The sequence below is a fragment of the Mus caroli genome, unplaced genomic scaffold (genome assembly GCF_978045245.1).
Source record: "Mus caroli unplaced genomic scaffold, Mus_caroli_1 scaffold_11, whole genome shotgun sequence".
Classification (NCBI taxonomy): domain Eukaryota; kingdom Metazoa; phylum Chordata; class Mammalia; order Rodentia; family Muridae; genus Mus; species Mus caroli.
Genome location: NW_028227266.1, coordinates 104,259,291 through 104,277,390, shown reverse-complemented (window position 1 = coordinate 104,277,390; position 18,100 = coordinate 104,259,291). Strand labels below are relative to the sequence as shown.

The following is an 18,100-nucleotide window of genomic DNA, read 5'->3' as shown; positions in this document are numbered from 1 at the left end:
GGGTGCTTTCTCTAGCTTCTCCATTGGGGGCCCTGTGTTCCATCTTATAGATGACTGTGAGCATCCACTTCTGTATTTGCCAGGCACTGGCATAGCCTCATACGAGACAGCTATATCAGGGTCCCTTCAGCAAAATCTTGCTAGCATGTGCAATAGTGTCTGGGTTTGGTGGCTGATTATGGGATGGATCCCCGGGTGGGGTGGTCTCTGGATAGTCCATCCTTTCGTCTTAGCTCCAAACTTTGTCTCTGTAACTCATTTTATGGGTATTTTGTTCCCTGTTCTAAGGAGGAATGAAGTATCCACCTGTTAAGTCTTCCCTCTTCTTGATTTTCTTGTGTTTTGCAAATTGTATCTTGGATGTTCTATGTTTCTGGGCTAAAATCCACTTATCAGTGAGTGCATATCTAATGACTTCTTTTGTGACTGGGTTACCTCACTAAGGATGATATCCTCCAGATACATCCATTTCCCTAAGAATTTCATAAATTCATTCTTTTTAATAGCTGAGTAGTACTCTATTATGTAAATGTACCACATTTTCTGTATCCATTCTTCTGTTGAGGGGCATCTGGGTTCTTTCCAGCTTCTGGCTATTATAAATAAGGCTGCTATGAACATAGAACATGTGTTCTTATTACATGTTGGAACAACTTCTGGATATATGCCCAGGAGAGGTATTGCTGGAACTTCCGGTAGTATTATGTCCAAGTTTCTGAGGAACCTCCAGGCTGATGACTTCTTTTTTGTTTGTTTGGTTTGGGTTTTGGTTTTTCGAGACAGGGTTTCTCTGTATAGCCCTGCCTGGAACTCACTTTGTAGACCAGGCTGGCCTTGAACTCAGAAATCCGCCTGCCTCTGCCTCCGGAGTGCTGGGATTAAAGGTGTGTGCCACCACGCCCGGCTATGACTTCTTACCTACTTAAGAAACTCCACATTGGGTGACAGGGAATGTTCCTGTTGTATTTCCCTCCAAAGCTTCTAACTATGAATACCTTTTCATGTACTTGTTTGCCATATTATGGTCTTTGTTTACATGGTCTGAATATTTTTTTAAAAATTACATTTTTTTATTTAATTCTGAGATTTTTAAAAGATCTGGTTCTTTTCAGGTTTTTTTTTTCCCCCCTTCCTGGTGTGGCTGCAGAGGTATTGAATTTGATCAGGTCTGGCTATCAGTGTTGACTTTCACGGGTCACGCGTGTGCTGTTACTTAAGAGCTTGGCCTACTAGGGTTACAGAGTACTTTCTCGGAGAAGTTTATAGTTTTAGGGCTTTTTATTTTAGCCAGGGATCACTTTGAATTTTAATTCTTACATATATTGCAGAGGTGAGAATTTGTTTTGTTTTGCATAGTATTTTATTGCTCTTGTACCATCTGAAAAAGGTTGCTTATTTGGCATTGAAATGCATCTTTAATTCTAATGCTTTTGTAGCAGATTATTTCTCAAAAAGAAAAGACATTCCCATTTAATATCACATAGTAACTTCTTTAAAGCCAGATTTCCTTTTATGAAATTCGTTTTACTATCTGAGTATGCGTCATGGAGACTTTATAGAACCTGGTTGTCATATACACAAGGTACATATGAAGTTGGCATCTAAGGATTTGGGCAGCATTATTTCTTCCATGTTGTTAATGTGTGTGTGTGTGTGTGTGTGTGTGTGTGTGTATGTATTGATATGTCCTTCAACATAAGTACTTATCTGGCATTTATTTGGTTAGCTGTTGTAGCTGCTATCTGTTGCCAGTAATAATAAATGTACTGCCTCTTTTATCTCAGTTTATACTTAAAAGCTGCCTTTTCAGAATACAGAATTTCTTTAAATTATATCAACATCTTAACTTACAGCTTTTTATATATATATAATGTGCATATATTATATGTATCTGTAATATTTTTTCTGATTAGATAATTTTCTACAATAGGCACTATTATATAATTAACGATTATTTAATTATTAGCTATGAACAGTTGATTTATTAATTATTAATAAGCATTATTGTACCATAATACTTATTGTAGAAAATGTAACAATAAGCTATAATTTATCCTATTAGTAATCTAATCCAAACACTCAGAAGTTATGACCCCACTTAGCACATTAACATGATAAGTTAACCCACTGTAACTGTACAATATGTATTTAACAAAAACAAACACACGGTTTGTACTTTATATATTCACAAGCATAAGAGTCATTTTATATAACTTCTGGATTTCTGAAATCATGTTACTACTAGAAAATATACGCCTTTAATGGCTATACTATATTTTGTGTGGCTGTCTATTGTGCATGAATATATGCTATGTATATGTTTATATAACCATTTTCTTATGTTTTAGCATATGTATTTTTACTGTGAATACTATTTTAATGATAACAGTAGCAACCAGGAGCGCATATATTATACATATCTTACTTACAGTCACTTTCTAGGGGATGACTATTTAGCACGAGTTTTGATTTTAGGATAAGTGAGGAAGGTGGCACCGGTTCCAGGTCTGTTATTTTTAGGGCTTTGACAGACCGGTATTCACTTTGCCCACCATGAGTTTTATGTAGACCTGTCCTGTTGCTTTATGATGCCCTTGCTGTTTCACTAATTTGTTCTTTGCTTTAAGACTGTAATGGGGTTGAAATTATATCGTAAGTAGCCTTTCCAGGCTGGCTCTTTTGACTAACCAATGTACATTTATTGTTCCACCATGTACTTTCCTGGGTTGAGCTTGCTCACTGTGACTTGCACTTGAATGTATGACTGACCCTTTGGAAGGGCATCTGGTTAATCCATATCTCAGAGCCATTGAGAGTGGGAGGACATTGGTACTGGGAGCCCATTGCTATAACTTACAAATGTATTATCTGATATATAGGTCTCAACATATTCTGATGCTTTAGGAACATATGCATATGTAGGAACAAATGTGTGTGGTGATACGTACCACATGGAAAAGACCAAGTAATCATTGCCAGTTTGGTTTGTGATGGATCTGCTTGGTTTGAAAGTGGCTGCTTCTATTTTTGAGATGAAGTCAGAAGTTTTGAATGTTAAGGTCTTAGAATAAGTAAAAGATATATTTATTGCGTATCATTAAACATGCTAGTATATAAAGGAGCGCATCTTCAGTCAGACAGTACCAGGCTTTTTATCATTGGTAGCCTAGAATAGTTACAGAGAAGTCTCTTGCCAAGTTTGAATATAAATTATGTGGAACAAAGCCCGTGGCAGAAAGTTAGTCCTCACCATCAGGCTTTATTTGAATCTGCTGTATATCCTATGGCCTTGCCAAACACTTAGGCTGACATTTCAGGATAGCACATGCTTAATGAGTAAGTTCTGAATACTTAGGTTTCTACATATACAGGTATGAGGGTGTTTTGAATATTTATGTAGATTAGTTTTCTTAAAGATTCATTTAATTGCTAAAGAGAGCTCACCAGGCGTGACTACTCAGACACCATTTATAGTCACCAGCGGGGACTAGACTCAGCCATCTGTGACCTAAGTGTAAAGTTTTAGGGTAAGGGAATTTTAAAGGCAAAAACTATGTTCTGCCATATCTTGTTTGGCAGCTGCAGGGGAGGGTTTTGCAGAAGCAGGCAGTTCAACAGAAGCTAAGATGATTTAGCTGGGGGCATTGACCTTGGGATCCTAGAATAGAGTTGGATAATTTTCCATGGAATTTTCCATCAAGGGACCACATTTAGTGAAACCCAAAATGGCCTTAGCCAGAATACAAGACAGAGGAGGAACCTATGCACTATCTGAATAGAGGTTGAACTTTATTCTTAATTGAAGAATAATCTCCAAGTATGTGTCATGTGATTCCTGGGCCCATAGGACATTGGGCATCATCAGTAATGAATGCTGGAGTTCAACTCAATCTTTTCCCTAAGAAAAGATTGGTTTCAGACTTTAAAAAGAGGAAGCAGGAGTGGTGTGTATGACGGCACTGTGGTTCACTCAGTTGTTTGTTTATTGGCAGACATCTCAAGAGCACTGAAGGTGCAGGGGAACCTTTGCCATCATGGGTAGCATGACTTAAAAGGAAAAGTGAAGATGAAGGAAAAGGGAGAAGAGCTAAGGTGGGAGGGCATGGGATATGAACTCTCACTTTTGCTTAAATGTCATGAAAAATCTGATCAGTGAGAGGGAAGAATTTTAAGAATTTCTGTGATGGTAAACTCAAGCGGGTGAGTCAGGATTATAAGTTCATCTACAGTAGATGGCGGCAGGGATTGGAGTGTTTTCTTTGGAGTAGGAAATAAAGTTGTCTTCTGAGAGCGAGACTGGAAGAAGGGTTGGACTGGAGGAGTGAGGAGAGAAACCTAACATGAAATAATCCTCCAGGACTTTAGAAAAGAGTGTGTTGTGTGGGTGTGAGAAACAGAATGGCTTTTAGATACTAGCAAGGTTGATCATGATGTCAGAATTCAGGTGTTTGGGAAATGAGAGGTTGGAAGATCTGGAATGTGAATGCGTACAAAGAGTGAGAAGTAGCAACTCGTGTGACACTGACAACTGTGAGTCTGTGAAGGAGAATAGGGTCATGCCAGTCAGCTCCCCTTCTTCATTCTCCTGCTGGTACTGTGTTAGAGAGCTGTGAGGGCTACCAGTGGTGGATAGACAATTTTGGATAAAACAAGGCAAACCTTAAGGACACAGACACACTGTTCTGGTTGGCATCGGAGCACAGTGAAGGACTGCATAGATGATCATGAAAAGAGATTAATTCTGGTGGAAAAACGTGATCATTAAGCGGCTTTGAATTACAGTTGAGAGGCTTGTGAATTATTCCAAATCAGGAAGGAATACCTGCATGACACTGTAAAATGACTGCCCAGACATTGGGAAGCAGAAGCTCTCATCTGAGTCAGACCATAGAGAAAAGCCTGTTGTACACCAGTTGTGAGAACACAGTTGTGAGAATAAAGAAAAAATTTCCCCCTTTTTCATTTCTAAAATACTCCAAAAATAAAGTTGTTTTCTCTTCGTAGTCTTACCTAAATTCTATAAATAAGGTTATGTATGATTTATTTAGATTGTTTTTTCTATGATTAATATACCCTTTTCTTTGGTATAGGTCTAATCCCTGCATGAGGCGAATGTTAGCACGTATATGGCATTGATTAATTTCAGTCTTTGTGCCAAATTAAGTTGTAAAAAGTGTCATTACGTAGAAATACTGCTACTTGTTAACACTGTGTATTTTCAATGTTTTTGTGTTTTAACAGGTTGCAGTATTTTACAGAGCAAGCCCAAGACACAAGATGAAAATTATTAAGGTGGGTGTCTGAAAACCAAATTATCTTAAACTATACAAAATGTTTTAGCATTTCTTTTGTTGCAAAGAATATTGATAGAATATCAAGGTTCAAAGTATTGTGAGACAAAACTTATACTTCTGGAAGAGCTTGACAGAAAAACAGGTTAGTTGGCATAGGAAGCCATAGAAGGAAGCTGTAAAGTATTTCCAGTAAAGCCTCTTCAGACAGAGAGAGGAAGTGTATTCCAGTGTGAAAAGACATCCTTAGACACTGTGCAAACCAATGTAAGACAGGTGTTTTATGAGAGTGAACAGTGTAAAGAAGGCTTATTATTTCTGTGAGGTCCTTAACAAAGCTGTGTTTTAGAAGTGTATCATTAAGTAACTTGTCATTATGTGGAATGTTTCACAAATAAGGGAGCTGTGTCAACAGGCATTAGGAAGGTTTAAGTTTCAGTTGCTGTCTTGCATAAAGCCTCATTGGCTGGCATTGTTCTGTACCATTTGATTGATGTATAAAGCAACTTAAATTGTTTCCTACGTTGATAAGCAGGTTTAATTATGGTAGCTAGTTATTGTAAAGTTCAGAGCCTCTCAGCTTAGAGGTTGTTGACATTTTAGTGTGGGTTGTTTGTAGACAGGAGTTATAGGGGTCTCCTGGGTAAGTTAGAATGTTTAGTTTCATCCTTAGATCCTACTTAGTAAAAGCCAGTGCCATCTTACAACTCAAGAGAGTCAGAACACCCCACATTGTTACTGTTCTCTGGAACACAAAGTACCCCTGGTTATTAACCACTGGACATCTGACTGTCACAGTTCACATATGCAGTTCTCTTGGCAATACTATTTGTAATATTCTGTAAGCTTTATTTTATAAAGACTTTCATGTATTCAGGCTGACTGAAAAATGAGGTTATACAGATTTTTAATCTTCTTCATTTTGTGAAAGATGGTTGATAATACCTCTTTATCTGATTTAAACAGTGAGGGTAATTCTCCGGGCTTTACCTTTCTTTTCTCTGCTTCTCTTTAGTCTCTACAGAAGAACGGGGCAGTTGTAGCCATGACAGGAGATGGGGTAAACGATGCAGTTGCTCTCAAGGCTGCAGACATTGGAGTTGCGATGGGCCAGACTGGCACCGATGTTTGCAAAGAGGCTGCAGACATGATCTTGGTGGATGATGATTTCCAAACCATCATGTAAGACATTTGCTTTTCTCTCCTTCGTGCATCGTGCCTTCAGACAATTCAGCTCAAAAAGAATTGGCAGTATATGTCAGATGAAACATTTTGGGGGGATAATCTTATGTAATTCAAGAGAAAAGTATTTGTGTAAATGGAACAGACATAATAAATGATGAAATATCCAGGGAGTGCCAGCCAGTTGTCACATTTTTCTAGGCATAAAATGGTGGTGCAGCAGTGACTCTTGCTCCAGAGTCTTTGTTGTGGTTAAGTGGAAGTTACAAGAAACACTATGTAGCATTAAAAGTTGAGTTCACATTCATGTTACTTTCTTATATGAGTAAGTGTTCTTGTTGCCCTCGTTTCATGATCCAGCCTTAGCTGTGACTGCCTTAGCTACTCCAGTGTAATGAGGTGGTGGAAGCCTGCGCTGCTTCCCTTCCACAGCCCGCAGTGACCCTAGTGTCACTGCTTGCGGTCGGTGTTGAATTGTGATCCCAAGTCCTGCTGTGCTCTTTACTTCTGTGTGGCATGCAGACTTCATATTTGCCAGCTTTTTGCAAGGAGAGTAGTTTTTCTCCCATTCTTGAAGTTATCTAAAAATCCCAGAGGATGCAGTTATTTTATGATTGCACCTTTTCCTAGACTCAGCGAAGTGAATGCAAGAATTCTTCAGTAAAATTTTTTAAAGTACATTTTTGAATTCTTCAAAACATATTAATTTAATAGTTATGTAGGACAGTAACCTCCATAATTCTTATATAACTCATTGCCATTTAATTTTTGACATATGTTAATTTAACCTACTAAGAAATAGGAGCTGTGAAAGATATAGAATGTCATTGTTTTTCTATCAGAAATGTATAATATTATTTTGTGTGGAGAGAGATAATACACGTTTTTTATGTTGAGCATTTAAAAAGATTTCTTTTTAATTACATGTTGAGTGTACATACTGGTGCAGGTGCCTTTGGAGACACCTGAGTTGGCAGTTCCCCTCAAGCTGGATTAGAGATGGTTGTGAGCCATTTGGCCTGGGTGCTGCGACTAGAGCTCTTTTGCAGGAGCAGTGTGCCTTCTGAGTACTGAGCCATTGCGTCAGCCCTATCAGGGATTGTGGTTTTTAAAGAGGATTTGAATATTATATAATGAAAATAGTTTAAATTAGAGCTCAATTTTCTGGTAAATTAAAATATTTCAATGTTTCTTAATCTTACTTATCAAAAGAAATTTTTTTGTAAGTGCTAATTGTTATTTGATTGGAAACTAAGTTTCAAGATGCATAGGCATATTTTATGTGATATTTTCTTATTTGCTTATTTTTAAATTTCAGGTCTGCAATAGAAGAGGGTAAAGGCATTTATAATAACATTAAAAATTTTGTTAGATTTCAACTGAGCACGTAAGTTTGCAAGAACTTTTTTACCCATGGGTCTTCTAGAGAAATTATTTGAAAAGTAAAATTATGACCTCTATTTGTGAAAATTACTTATTAGTAGTTTCTAAAAAGGCCATTAACATACTATTTAGGTCATACTAGATATTATAATCATGTAGGGATGATTTAAAATATATGACAAATATATAAACAATAGGTAGATTTTTTTTGCCATTCTATATAAGTGACTAGGACTTTGACATTTGAAGGGATCCTGCAAATTCTCTTGGTAACTGAGGGATACGTGCGTAAACTTCTGGGGTTTATTTAATTGCCGCTGACATGAAAAGAGGATGTGTCACATCTCAGTAATGTGTCACATCTCAGTAATGTGTCACATCATCTCAGTAATGTGTCATCTCAGGAATGCTTCTTGGTTATCTCTATCTCAAATAGGATAGATTTTATATACCCAAAAAGGGGTTAAATAGTTTTGAAAGTGTTGCTCTGTAGGTTTAAAAACCTTTCATTGGGGCTTGATGGCACATGTCTCCAATCCCAGTGTAGAAGACTGAGGTAGAAGAGGCCAGAGGCCCAGCCTGTCTTCCTTAGAGAGAGCCTCTGTCAGGATTGGAAGGTCTTAACTACTTTTGCTGTTGTTGCCTATGCATTAAAAACAAGCTTTTTGTTGTTGTAGTTAAATACTCTTAGCTTGCTAATCAGGGTGACTTTCACTTTTGATCCCAACACCTGGGAGACTGAGTAGATTGTTGTGCCAATCCAGTCTACATTAGGGAGACCCTGGGCTGCAGCATTAGACTCACTTTCAAAAACAACAAACAAAAATTGTTAACTTCTTAACAAAATATTCATATGACTGAAGTATGAGTCAGCTGAATTAATAGAATTTTTTAAAAATATGTAGAACATTATTTTTTTGTTTTGTGTGTGTATGTAGTAAATGTGTGGATGTGCACATGTCTGTGTACACGATATGTGCTTGCATGCAGAGCTCAGGTGTTGACATTGGATGTTTTTCTCAGTCATTTCCTGCCTTAAGCCTTGATAAGTGAACCTGGGGCTCACTGATCAGCCCGCTGGCTACCCAGTTAGCTGCAGGGGGACCTTCTGTCTACCACCCCAGCACTGGGGTTACAGGCATGCACTCCTGCCCTAACTTTCCACTTGGTTTGCAAGGATCTAAACTTCGGTACGCATGCTTTCTCAGAAGTATTTCACCAACTGAGCTGGCTCCCAGCCGCAGTAACATGAGACTTAAGTGCTAGTAAATATATACAATTTATTGCTCTAATTTTTAAATGACTCTTTTTTAACAGGAGTATAGCAGCACTAACTTTAATCTCATTGGCTACGTTAATGAACTTTCCTAACCCTCTCAATGCAATGCAGATTTTGTGGATCAATATTATAATGGATGGACCCCCAGCTCAGAGGTAAGTGTGTATTTACAAACTGAAAAGACAAGACAGGTGTGAATAAGACATCAAACCTTCCTCATGACTTTCCAGTAATGTGCTTCTTAGGCATTGTCATGTGTGTGTGTCATCTTAGTTTTGGTTGTCCAGTCATTCACTGGAGCTCTGATCCTTTACAGTACATGAGGTGCCAGCCTTTGGATAAGAACAGAGAGGGAATGAATAATCACAGTTCTTGTGTTTAGGACACAAGCTGTGTTCTAAGAACTGGATGTAATGGAGAAATTTCCTGCAGTCTGTTTGAACAAATTAATAATAAACTCAGTCACCACTAATGGATTGGTGTTGCACTGAGGGAAGAAATCAGTTACTGTCATTTAACCAAAATTGAGCCAACATTTAAATTGTTTGCTTCACTCTTCTGTTTTCTGTGTCTTCTGTTTTCTGTGATATATGCCTGCCTAAAGGCTGTCTTGTGTCTCTGTGTGTCTTGTTTCTGTGTCTGTCCCCAATAAAGGGCTCCTTTATTGAACAGCACAGAAAGTGTCACACATAGAAGGAATGAGCAATACTTTAGAACAGTCTTAACCAGAGCTTTAACTGGAATTAAGTCACTGACTCAACAATCAACAAACACCACTTACAGATATCCATTTTATAAGGTCCCTTTTAATCTATTTGTTGTTTCCAGCAAATGATTATAATGGACCATGAATATATACATGAAAACACATATGTAATACACTGGGCCAGGGACATAGAAAAGTATGTAACTTAAGACGGCTATGCATTAGCTTATGCTATAAAAGTCGATTACATGGGAAATCCAAGGCAAGATGGATTGGTTTTGTTATTGTTCTCTTAAACACAGGTTCCATATGCAGAGTACATAGTAGGATACCAGTTGTGAGTCACTGCCTGAGGTCTAGCAAAAGTTCATAATACTGCATCAACACCATCTCCAAGTTCACTTTCATAGCTGAGTTCTGTTTAAAAGCCTTGGTAAAATATGTGTGCAAAGATTTCAGTGTCTCTTATTTTTTTAGTACTATGGTAGTTGAATGATATCTGTCATGGCCATCACAGCAAATCTCCTAATCAAAGACATCTTTGCATGGAATGTGTTTTTTGTCTTGGTAGGTTAGAAATTTCAGAAATCAATTCATATGTTTTTTTTTTTTTTTTTTTTTGGTTTTTCGAGACAGGGTTTCTCTGTGTAGCCCTGGCTGTCCTGGCACTCACTTTGTAGACCAGGCTGGCCTCGAACTCAGAAATCTGCCTGCCTCTGCCTCCCAAGTGCTGGGATCACCACGCCAGGCCAATTCATATGTAAATGAAACCTTTTGAAAGTTAGCTAGCAAGTTCTCCTCTTACCTTGCCAAATGTATAGATGTGGAAAGTGACAAATCAGCAAGTCTCTATTGCCCTCACTTCTTGCCATCCTCTTTTTTCCTCTCTGTCCCCCACTTCCTTCCTCCTGCTAATTGGTACTAGAGACATCTGCTATCATGTCTAGCAGTGGTAATGTTTAAATAATCATAGGCAGTGATTTTTTTATGATCCAACATCTTGTTTTCAAAAGAAAGCATTTAATTTCCTAGCTAATAGAAGCTAGTTAGGTTATTAAAGTATGTGTAAAGAACATTGCAAAGTACTTTGTTCTCTTTGTTTTTAAGCCTTGGAGTAGAGCCAGTGGATAAAGATGTCATTCGAAAACCGCCTCGAAACTGGAAGGACAGCATTTTGACAAAAAACTTGATACTTAAAATACTTGTTTCATCAATAATCATTGTTTGTGGGACTTTGTTTGTCTTCTGGCGAGAGGTATGTTCACTGGATAAACTGCTGTGTTACCATGCATCTGTGTAGTCAGATTCCTAGTAATTTTGGTGTACAGATGATTGACAAGTGAAGAACCCCTCTGAGTGAAAAGCGCAGGCTGAGAGAATATAATGTAACGCAGTGAGCCTTTAGTAAAGTACCGTGTGCATGCAAGTTTGAGCAGAATAAGGAAATCTCAGTCCTTGCATAGCAGTGTTCTCATGAGATTTTTTTTTTTTAACTTTTATGCAGACTGTTTGTTCACTAGGTGGTCTGTAGAAAATTCAGATGGGTTTCATGTTTAGAATGAAGCTATTTCATTTTAAAAGCATGCGGTGTTACTCAGCCACCAAGAAACAAACAAACAGTCGTTTTGTCTTTCTTCTTGGCAGCTTCGAGACAATGTGATAACACCCCGAGACACAACAATGACCTTCACTTGCTTCGTGTTTTTTGACATGTTCAATGCACTGAGTTCCAGATCTCAGGTATGCTCACATGGTCATTCACCTCTGAGAAGAATAACCTTTCCTAGGGAGCAGATGGAAATTAGGGAGAGTTTAGCTTTGATTTTTGTTTTTGTTTTGTTTTGTTTTGTTTGATTTTTCGAGACAGGGTTTCTCTGTGTAGCCCTCGGCTGTCCTGGAACTCACTCTGTAGACCAGGCTGGCCTCGAACTCAGAAATCCGCCTGCCTCTGCTTCCCAAGTGCTGGGATTAAAGGCGTGCGCCACCACTGCCTGGCCTAGCTTTGATTTTTGTAGCCACGGATTACATATATTTTTCTATAAAGATGTTCCTTGGTCAACAGTAAAGATGAGATATTTGATCTCAGATGGTGTCCGATCTTCAATTAATAACTATAGGATATATTTAATTTAGATTAACCTAGGACAAACTCCATGGGGGCTGTAAACATATTAGTCTCATTTTACAAAGCCTTGTGAAAAGGACAGTGTGTTCCTTGCCACATCTGTCATGGTATCAGAGTTTAAGAGTCTTAACTTGTTTTCTTTTCATGTTGTACATTAAGCTGTGCTTGCATTTTCTTCTTAGCTAGCATCAGAACCCGGGGTACTTTCTGGAGCACAGTGTCCTTGAAAACTAGGTTCGTTTGCGTGGCCATTCAGTGCAGTTGCAAGCGCTTTATGCACTCCGGTTTCTCTTTGGCACCTAGAAGTCTTCTACCCTTTGAAGGCTGCTATGAGTCCTTAACTGTTAGCACTTTTCACATTAGAGCTTTCCAAGTACAGTACTTTATCACTAGACTACTTTAGAAGCTAGTACTTCTAGTAGTAGTCTAGTGTTTCTTTTATGAAAGGCAGTTTTACTTTTTTTATACACACATAATTATGTGTATTTGTTGAGTAAGAGTTTTGGGTTGTATACATTAGTGAGTGGATAGAGAAGATTTCACAATATATTAATGAAATTTATTAATACTTTGGGGGTATTTTCTTAGTTAATGTTCTATTTCTGTGACACCATGACCAAGGCAACTCAGCAGTTGGGGCCTGTGTACAGTTTCAGTCTTAAGTGCATTATCATCATGACAGAGAACATGGTGGAAGGCAGGCATAATGCTGGAGAACTAGCTGAGGCTATATCCTAACCCACAAACAGAGAAAGAGGGGTGGAGAGAGGGAGGAAGAAGGGAGGGAGAGAGAAAAGACACCCCCAGTGACAGGATTCTTCCAACAAGTCCACACCTCCCACTCCTCAAATAGTGCCACTCCAGAAGTGGTGACTGAGCATTCAACTAGAAGAGCCTATAGGGCCATTCTTATTTATACCGCCACAGACACTAAAGTAAGTTCTCTTTTTATGGGCTCATTGTTATAATTGATTTTTTTTGGGGGGGGGGGAAGTGCCTGCTTTTTTTTTTTTTTTCTTTTGCTTTTGTTTTTTTGAGATGGCCTCTCTGTATGCCTTAAGCCAGCTTTGAACTTGAGATCCTCTCATACAGCTCCCTGAGAATTGAGATCACATCACAAGCAGGCACCACTGTGGTGCGCTGAGCAACCCTTTTCTTTCACTCTGTGTGTGTGTGTGTGTGTGTGTGTGTGTGTATGTGCGTGTATGTGCGCGCGTGCGCTGAGTGTATGAATGGCATATGTGTGGAAGGGCAAGATAGGCTGGACAGTGATCCCCTGCATCTTTTCTGTTTCCACAGACCAGGGCTGGCTAGCCCTGTCACTCTTGGCTTTTCCTGTTGGTGTTGGGGATCTAAACTCCCTAGCCTGCATTTATTTTCCTTTAATCTTAATTAAAATACGATTACATCATTTCCCTCTTTCTGTTCCTCCCTCTAGACCCTCCCATGTGCCCTTCCTCCAGTCCTTCATATCCCACTACTCCTTTTCAAATTGATGGCCTCTTTTATTCATTGTTATGCATATATGTATAAACATAGAAATATATAAATATAACCTGTTATGTTTAATTTTCTGTTGTTTGAGAATCGTGTGTGTGTGTGTGTGTGTGTGTGTGTTTGTGTTTGTGTTTTGGTCAAATCTACCTCTCATTCCTTTCTCTCCAAATCCTCCCTTGTTGACCCCTTTCTGCACTTAAATTGCTTTTTTATTTTTAAATTTGCTGAGTCTACATAGTGTTGTCCATGTATCCATGGCCATAGGGCAGTCATACTTGAGCAGGGCTAGTGTCTCAGGGCACATACTGTGAAGAGTGCGTACCCCCCCCCCCCCATCTGTTGCCAGTAGCTTCCTGTCTAGGCTTGAGACCTCATGACCCATTCTGTCCAACTGAGCTTTAGCTGGCTGGTTCTTGTATGGGTCTTGAACATGCAGTCAGTTGCTTATAAGTGCATATGTGCGGTATCCCTGATGTGTGCAGCAGCCCCATCATATGAGCAAATGTAGTTTTACTACAGGTCCCCGCTACTTTTGGCTCTCATAATCTCCCCTCACTTTTGATAAATAAAAAACGTTGGACTAGAATTTATCTTTAGTGTATATGGATTTTATAAAACTAATAAAGTTAAGATATTTTGTGGTTTGACATGATAGAATTCAATGATAATGATTATTCACAATTGAACCCAATGTAATCGTGGTGCCATTTCTGTGATCAGGGTAGACTAATTGGAACTCTGTGTTTTCCCAACAGACCAAGTCTGTGTTTGAGATTGGACTTTGCAGTAATAAGATGTTTTGCTATGCAGTTCTTGGATCCATCATGGGACAGTTGCTTGTTATTTACTTCCCTCCTCTCCAGAAGGTTTTTCAAACTGAGAGCCTGAGTATACTGGGTAAAGAAAATGCTGTATGATTATTGCTGTATCCTTAAAATGTGTCTGTCATAGTAAAAAGCTCTTTTTAAGTAGGAAGAGAAAAATAACTGGCGGGACTTGTAACAAGGTCTTTTATGTTTGCGTATCAGACAGTCAGGGAAAACTTGTTTTCATTTACTTGGTCTCCCACCCTGTATATCATATCAGTTGTTACAAAGTCCTGTTTAGTGATGCTGAAATACAGCAACTCACAAAACCTGTTGTAGATTAATTGTACTTTACAATATTATATTTAAAAACATGAAGATTTCTATCATGAAATGAGAGAACTTTACTTGCTTACTGAATATCAAATTGATCTTAAAACTTAATCACTTTAAAATAAACTTAGTATTCCATCATTCTTATTTCATGAAATCTCCATTTGACTCAGGAGTCATTAGCTTTTATAATGTTTCTGAGGAAATTATTATCCTTTTATATGGCATGCATTAACTATATGGTACAAGGGTGGGTGTGGAGCTTGTTGGTAAGCCCTTTGTGTGGTCCAGATTACAGACAGCCACCACCAACAAAATGCATTCAGAATTTATCGTCTCAAGTGTGCGGGAGAGAACATGTGGAAAATGGGCCCTTCATTCTTAGATTTTTTTTTTTTTGTTATTTTTTGTATTTATGAAGTGAGTTTTATAGTCTGTTTTTTTGATACAAGTTTAGTGGTTTTGGTGTAAGTTGAAGTTCACCTTAAAGTTTGAACTAGTTTTAATATTTTAATTCTATATTCACATAGCTTCCACTTTTTAAAAAGCTTAATTTAAAAAAAAAAACTCCAGTTTTTTAGGCAATAAAGAAAGAATAGAGAGTGTGAATCCTATTACAAGACAGTTTTCTAGACTTGAAGAATACCATTGGAGAGTTCACTGCTTCTTGAGTAGTGCTTTGCAAAAGCCTTGCGATCTATCAAAGAGGAAACCCTTGGCATTACTATTAAAAGTTAGTTATGTGAATCTTAAAGTCAGGGAAGGTTGTCACAGAGTCTGGGTTCTAGTTCTGACTTCTCTCTCAGCTCTGACTTTAAGGTTACTTGAGATTTATCTTTCATATGTACTTTCAAGTGTTGTTATTAGTGTGTGTTTGTGTGTGTGTGTATACAGGCACGTGTGTCACAGCTCATGTACAGAGGTCTGAACAGCTGTCACAGTCACCTTTAACCTTCCACCGTGGGTTCCAGGGGTGAGCTTGGATAGTCCACCTCGCCCACGAGGCTTTCATCTCGGAGCCACCTTGCTTTCCCCTCATTTCAACATTTTTAACTTAAGGGAATGATTGATCCCTACCTCCTGAAATAGTTGTGAAACAGTGTGTTCTAAGGGGTAAGCTGTTGCTCTACATTTCAAAGTCTTGTCAAACTCTTTTTCTCTTTTTCTTTTCTCTTTCAGATCTGTTGTTTCTTTTGGGCCTTACCTCGTCAGTGTGCATCGTGTCTGAGATTATAAAGAAGGTTGAAAGGAGCCGGGAGAAGGCCCAGAAGAATGCTGGTTCAGCATCATCGTCTTTCCTTGAAGTATGATGCATATTGCATTTTTTTTTTTTTAATTTGCAAACTAGGAATTGCAGTCTGAGAATCATTTAGAAGGGCAAGTTCAAGAAGATAATGAAGACTTAAGGACTTTTTAACTTTCCATTGACTAAAAATGACCATTAATGTTAAAGACTTGATTTGAACTTTGTTGGTAGTCCCAAATGAAATTATGCAACTTTGAATAACACATTCCTTGATTTGAATTGGCTTTTGCAATTGAGTGGAACTTCAACATATGGGAAGTACTGAATTAAAAAATACAAAAGACAAAACCTGAACCACCTTCTGCACTTAAAGAATTCTAATGTACAAATACACTATCTGTCTTAGATGGATATAAATATTTTTTTTATTTTTAAATATTGTACTATTTATGGTTGTGGGGCTTTCTTACTAATACACAAATAAACTCAATCATTTAAAGGCATTCTATTTGGTTTAGAAATTGCCAGGAGTGCCATATTTCAGCTACTGTGCTTCCTTTTTCCTGAAATGTAAGCAACTGATACCTTGTGCTACCATTTTTATATTTCAAGTTGGTTTTTTTTTTTTTTTTTTTTGCACAGGATGTGACCACTGTCTAATCACTGTTCTTTTCTTTCTTTTTGTGACTGAAAAGCATATACTGCAATTGAAGTAAATGTTTGCTCTTCTTAGTAAGTGTAAATGGTTGTTTTTGGTTTTTTGTAGTTTTGTTTTGCATAGAGGTATGAGTCCTTGATCTAGCAGAATTAGTTCAGGGCTGTTATTGGCATTACAGTTAGAGTAATTGTAGTTAACACACAGCCATAGAGTCAAAAACAATTAAGGCTGGGTTGGAATTTAAAACATTATATTAACATGTCCATGTTTAGTTTAATACAGTTCTGCTTTGTCAGTATCATTTTGTCATTTCTTCTTTATAAATCAAACACTTCAGCTGAATAATTGACCTTTATTACTGTTTCATATTTGTATTTTTAAGTCTATTTCTTAGAGAGTATAGACTAGTATACTTACAAAATAGAAAAGTCCCAAACTCAGAGAGATAGCATATGAACCAGGGTGTACATTGGAAGATCCTGTGCTGGCCTCCTCCTCCGGATCCTCTAGGCAGCTGCCTTGGCCTAGATTGTAGCACAACCCTGAGTCTGTCCCTTCTACCATTTGTTGTGCTGTCTTCTACTTCATTCAGTATGCTTGGGAAATAGATGAGTTTGTTCTGTGTAACACCATCAGTTTTTATAAAAGCTCGACAAAATAAAAGGTAAGTGTTTTGTATTTTATAACCTGTCAGGATTAACTGTTCCTAAGCTTGTTCAATATTACTGGTGACTGTCAACACTGGTGTGCTGTCATTGATAGGAGAGTTCTGTTGTTTGCGTCTGTACTACTGAAGCATGAACATAAGGGGCCAGGTGTCTGCACTTTGTTCTTATTCTTTCTGGCTCAACTGTCACATGTACATTGTTCTGTCTGATTAGGTGGAACGTGAAATCATTGTCTAACCAACTCTTAGAGGTTTGATGTCTCATAGCAAAGTTTTATAATGGTTTTTTACATTCTGTTCCAGACTTGAAAATTACATATTAAGTGCATATTCAGTCTTGTTTGTTTTACATTAGAGGTTGAGAATATGACTCATGAAATGAATGTGCCTATCTTTTCACTTGGTATTGAATTATAAAAATAAAAGGAGTTTTTCATAAGTTCACTAATGACTTCCTAGTTAGTATTGTTAATATTAAAATTATAACTATAGATGCCAAAAGATATAGAAAGTTTTATAGTTTTGAAAAAATATTTAATACAGATCCAGATTTCAGTCTTCCAAATTTTATTAGTCCAAATTAGGATGGATCAGTTGACTGTCCTAGAATCTAAGTGTCTGGTTTCACTCAGTCTCCTTATCCTAGGACTTCCGCCGCCACCGCCTACTCCCTTTGATTTTTTTTTTTCCTCCCATTAGGACAACTTCTTTAAGTTATTTGATTGCATAGGGGCTAAACATTAAAGAAAAGAGATATCCTTGAAAGAAATTCACCAGTCAGGTAGATAACTCTCAAATGCTAAAAGCTGAGTGCAGCCACACGGAGACATCCTGCGGGAAGTAACAGTGAAGTTCTATAACCCAGGAGCCTCCCTTAGGATTTGGGTTTTTCCAGCCTCATTAACTGTTTGCATGAGGACAGAACAT

General features: G+C 37.9%; 1 protein-coding gene across 6 annotated transcripts in view; it reads left to right on the top strand.

Annotated features, from left to right (window-relative positions):
• The window catches only part of Atp2c1 (ATPase secretory pathway Ca2+ transporting 1), a 109,425-nt gene extending 91,808 nt beyond the window's left edge, over positions 1–17,617 (top strand). For all 6 annotated transcript variants that reach the window (XM_029481803.2, XM_085827965.1, XM_021171342.2 and 3 more), the window contains 8 exons: positions 5,242–5,292; positions 6,307–6,473; positions 7,792–7,860; positions 9,174–9,290; positions 10,949–11,096; positions 11,486–11,581; positions 14,219–14,360; positions 15,782–17,617. In XM_029481803.2, coding sequence (XP_029337663.1) covers positions 5,242–5,292; positions 6,307–6,473; positions 7,792–7,860; positions 9,174–9,290; positions 10,949–11,096; positions 11,486–11,581; positions 14,219–14,360; positions 15,782–15,912 — 921 coding nt within the window. In that variant the 3' untranslated portion in view covers positions 15,913–17,617. The remainder of the gene's footprint in view (positions 1–5,241; positions 5,293–6,306; positions 6,474–7,791; positions 7,861–9,173; positions 9,291–10,948; positions 11,097–11,485; positions 11,582–14,218; positions 14,361–15,781) is intronic.
• Positions 17,618–18,100: the final 483 nt, after the last annotated feature.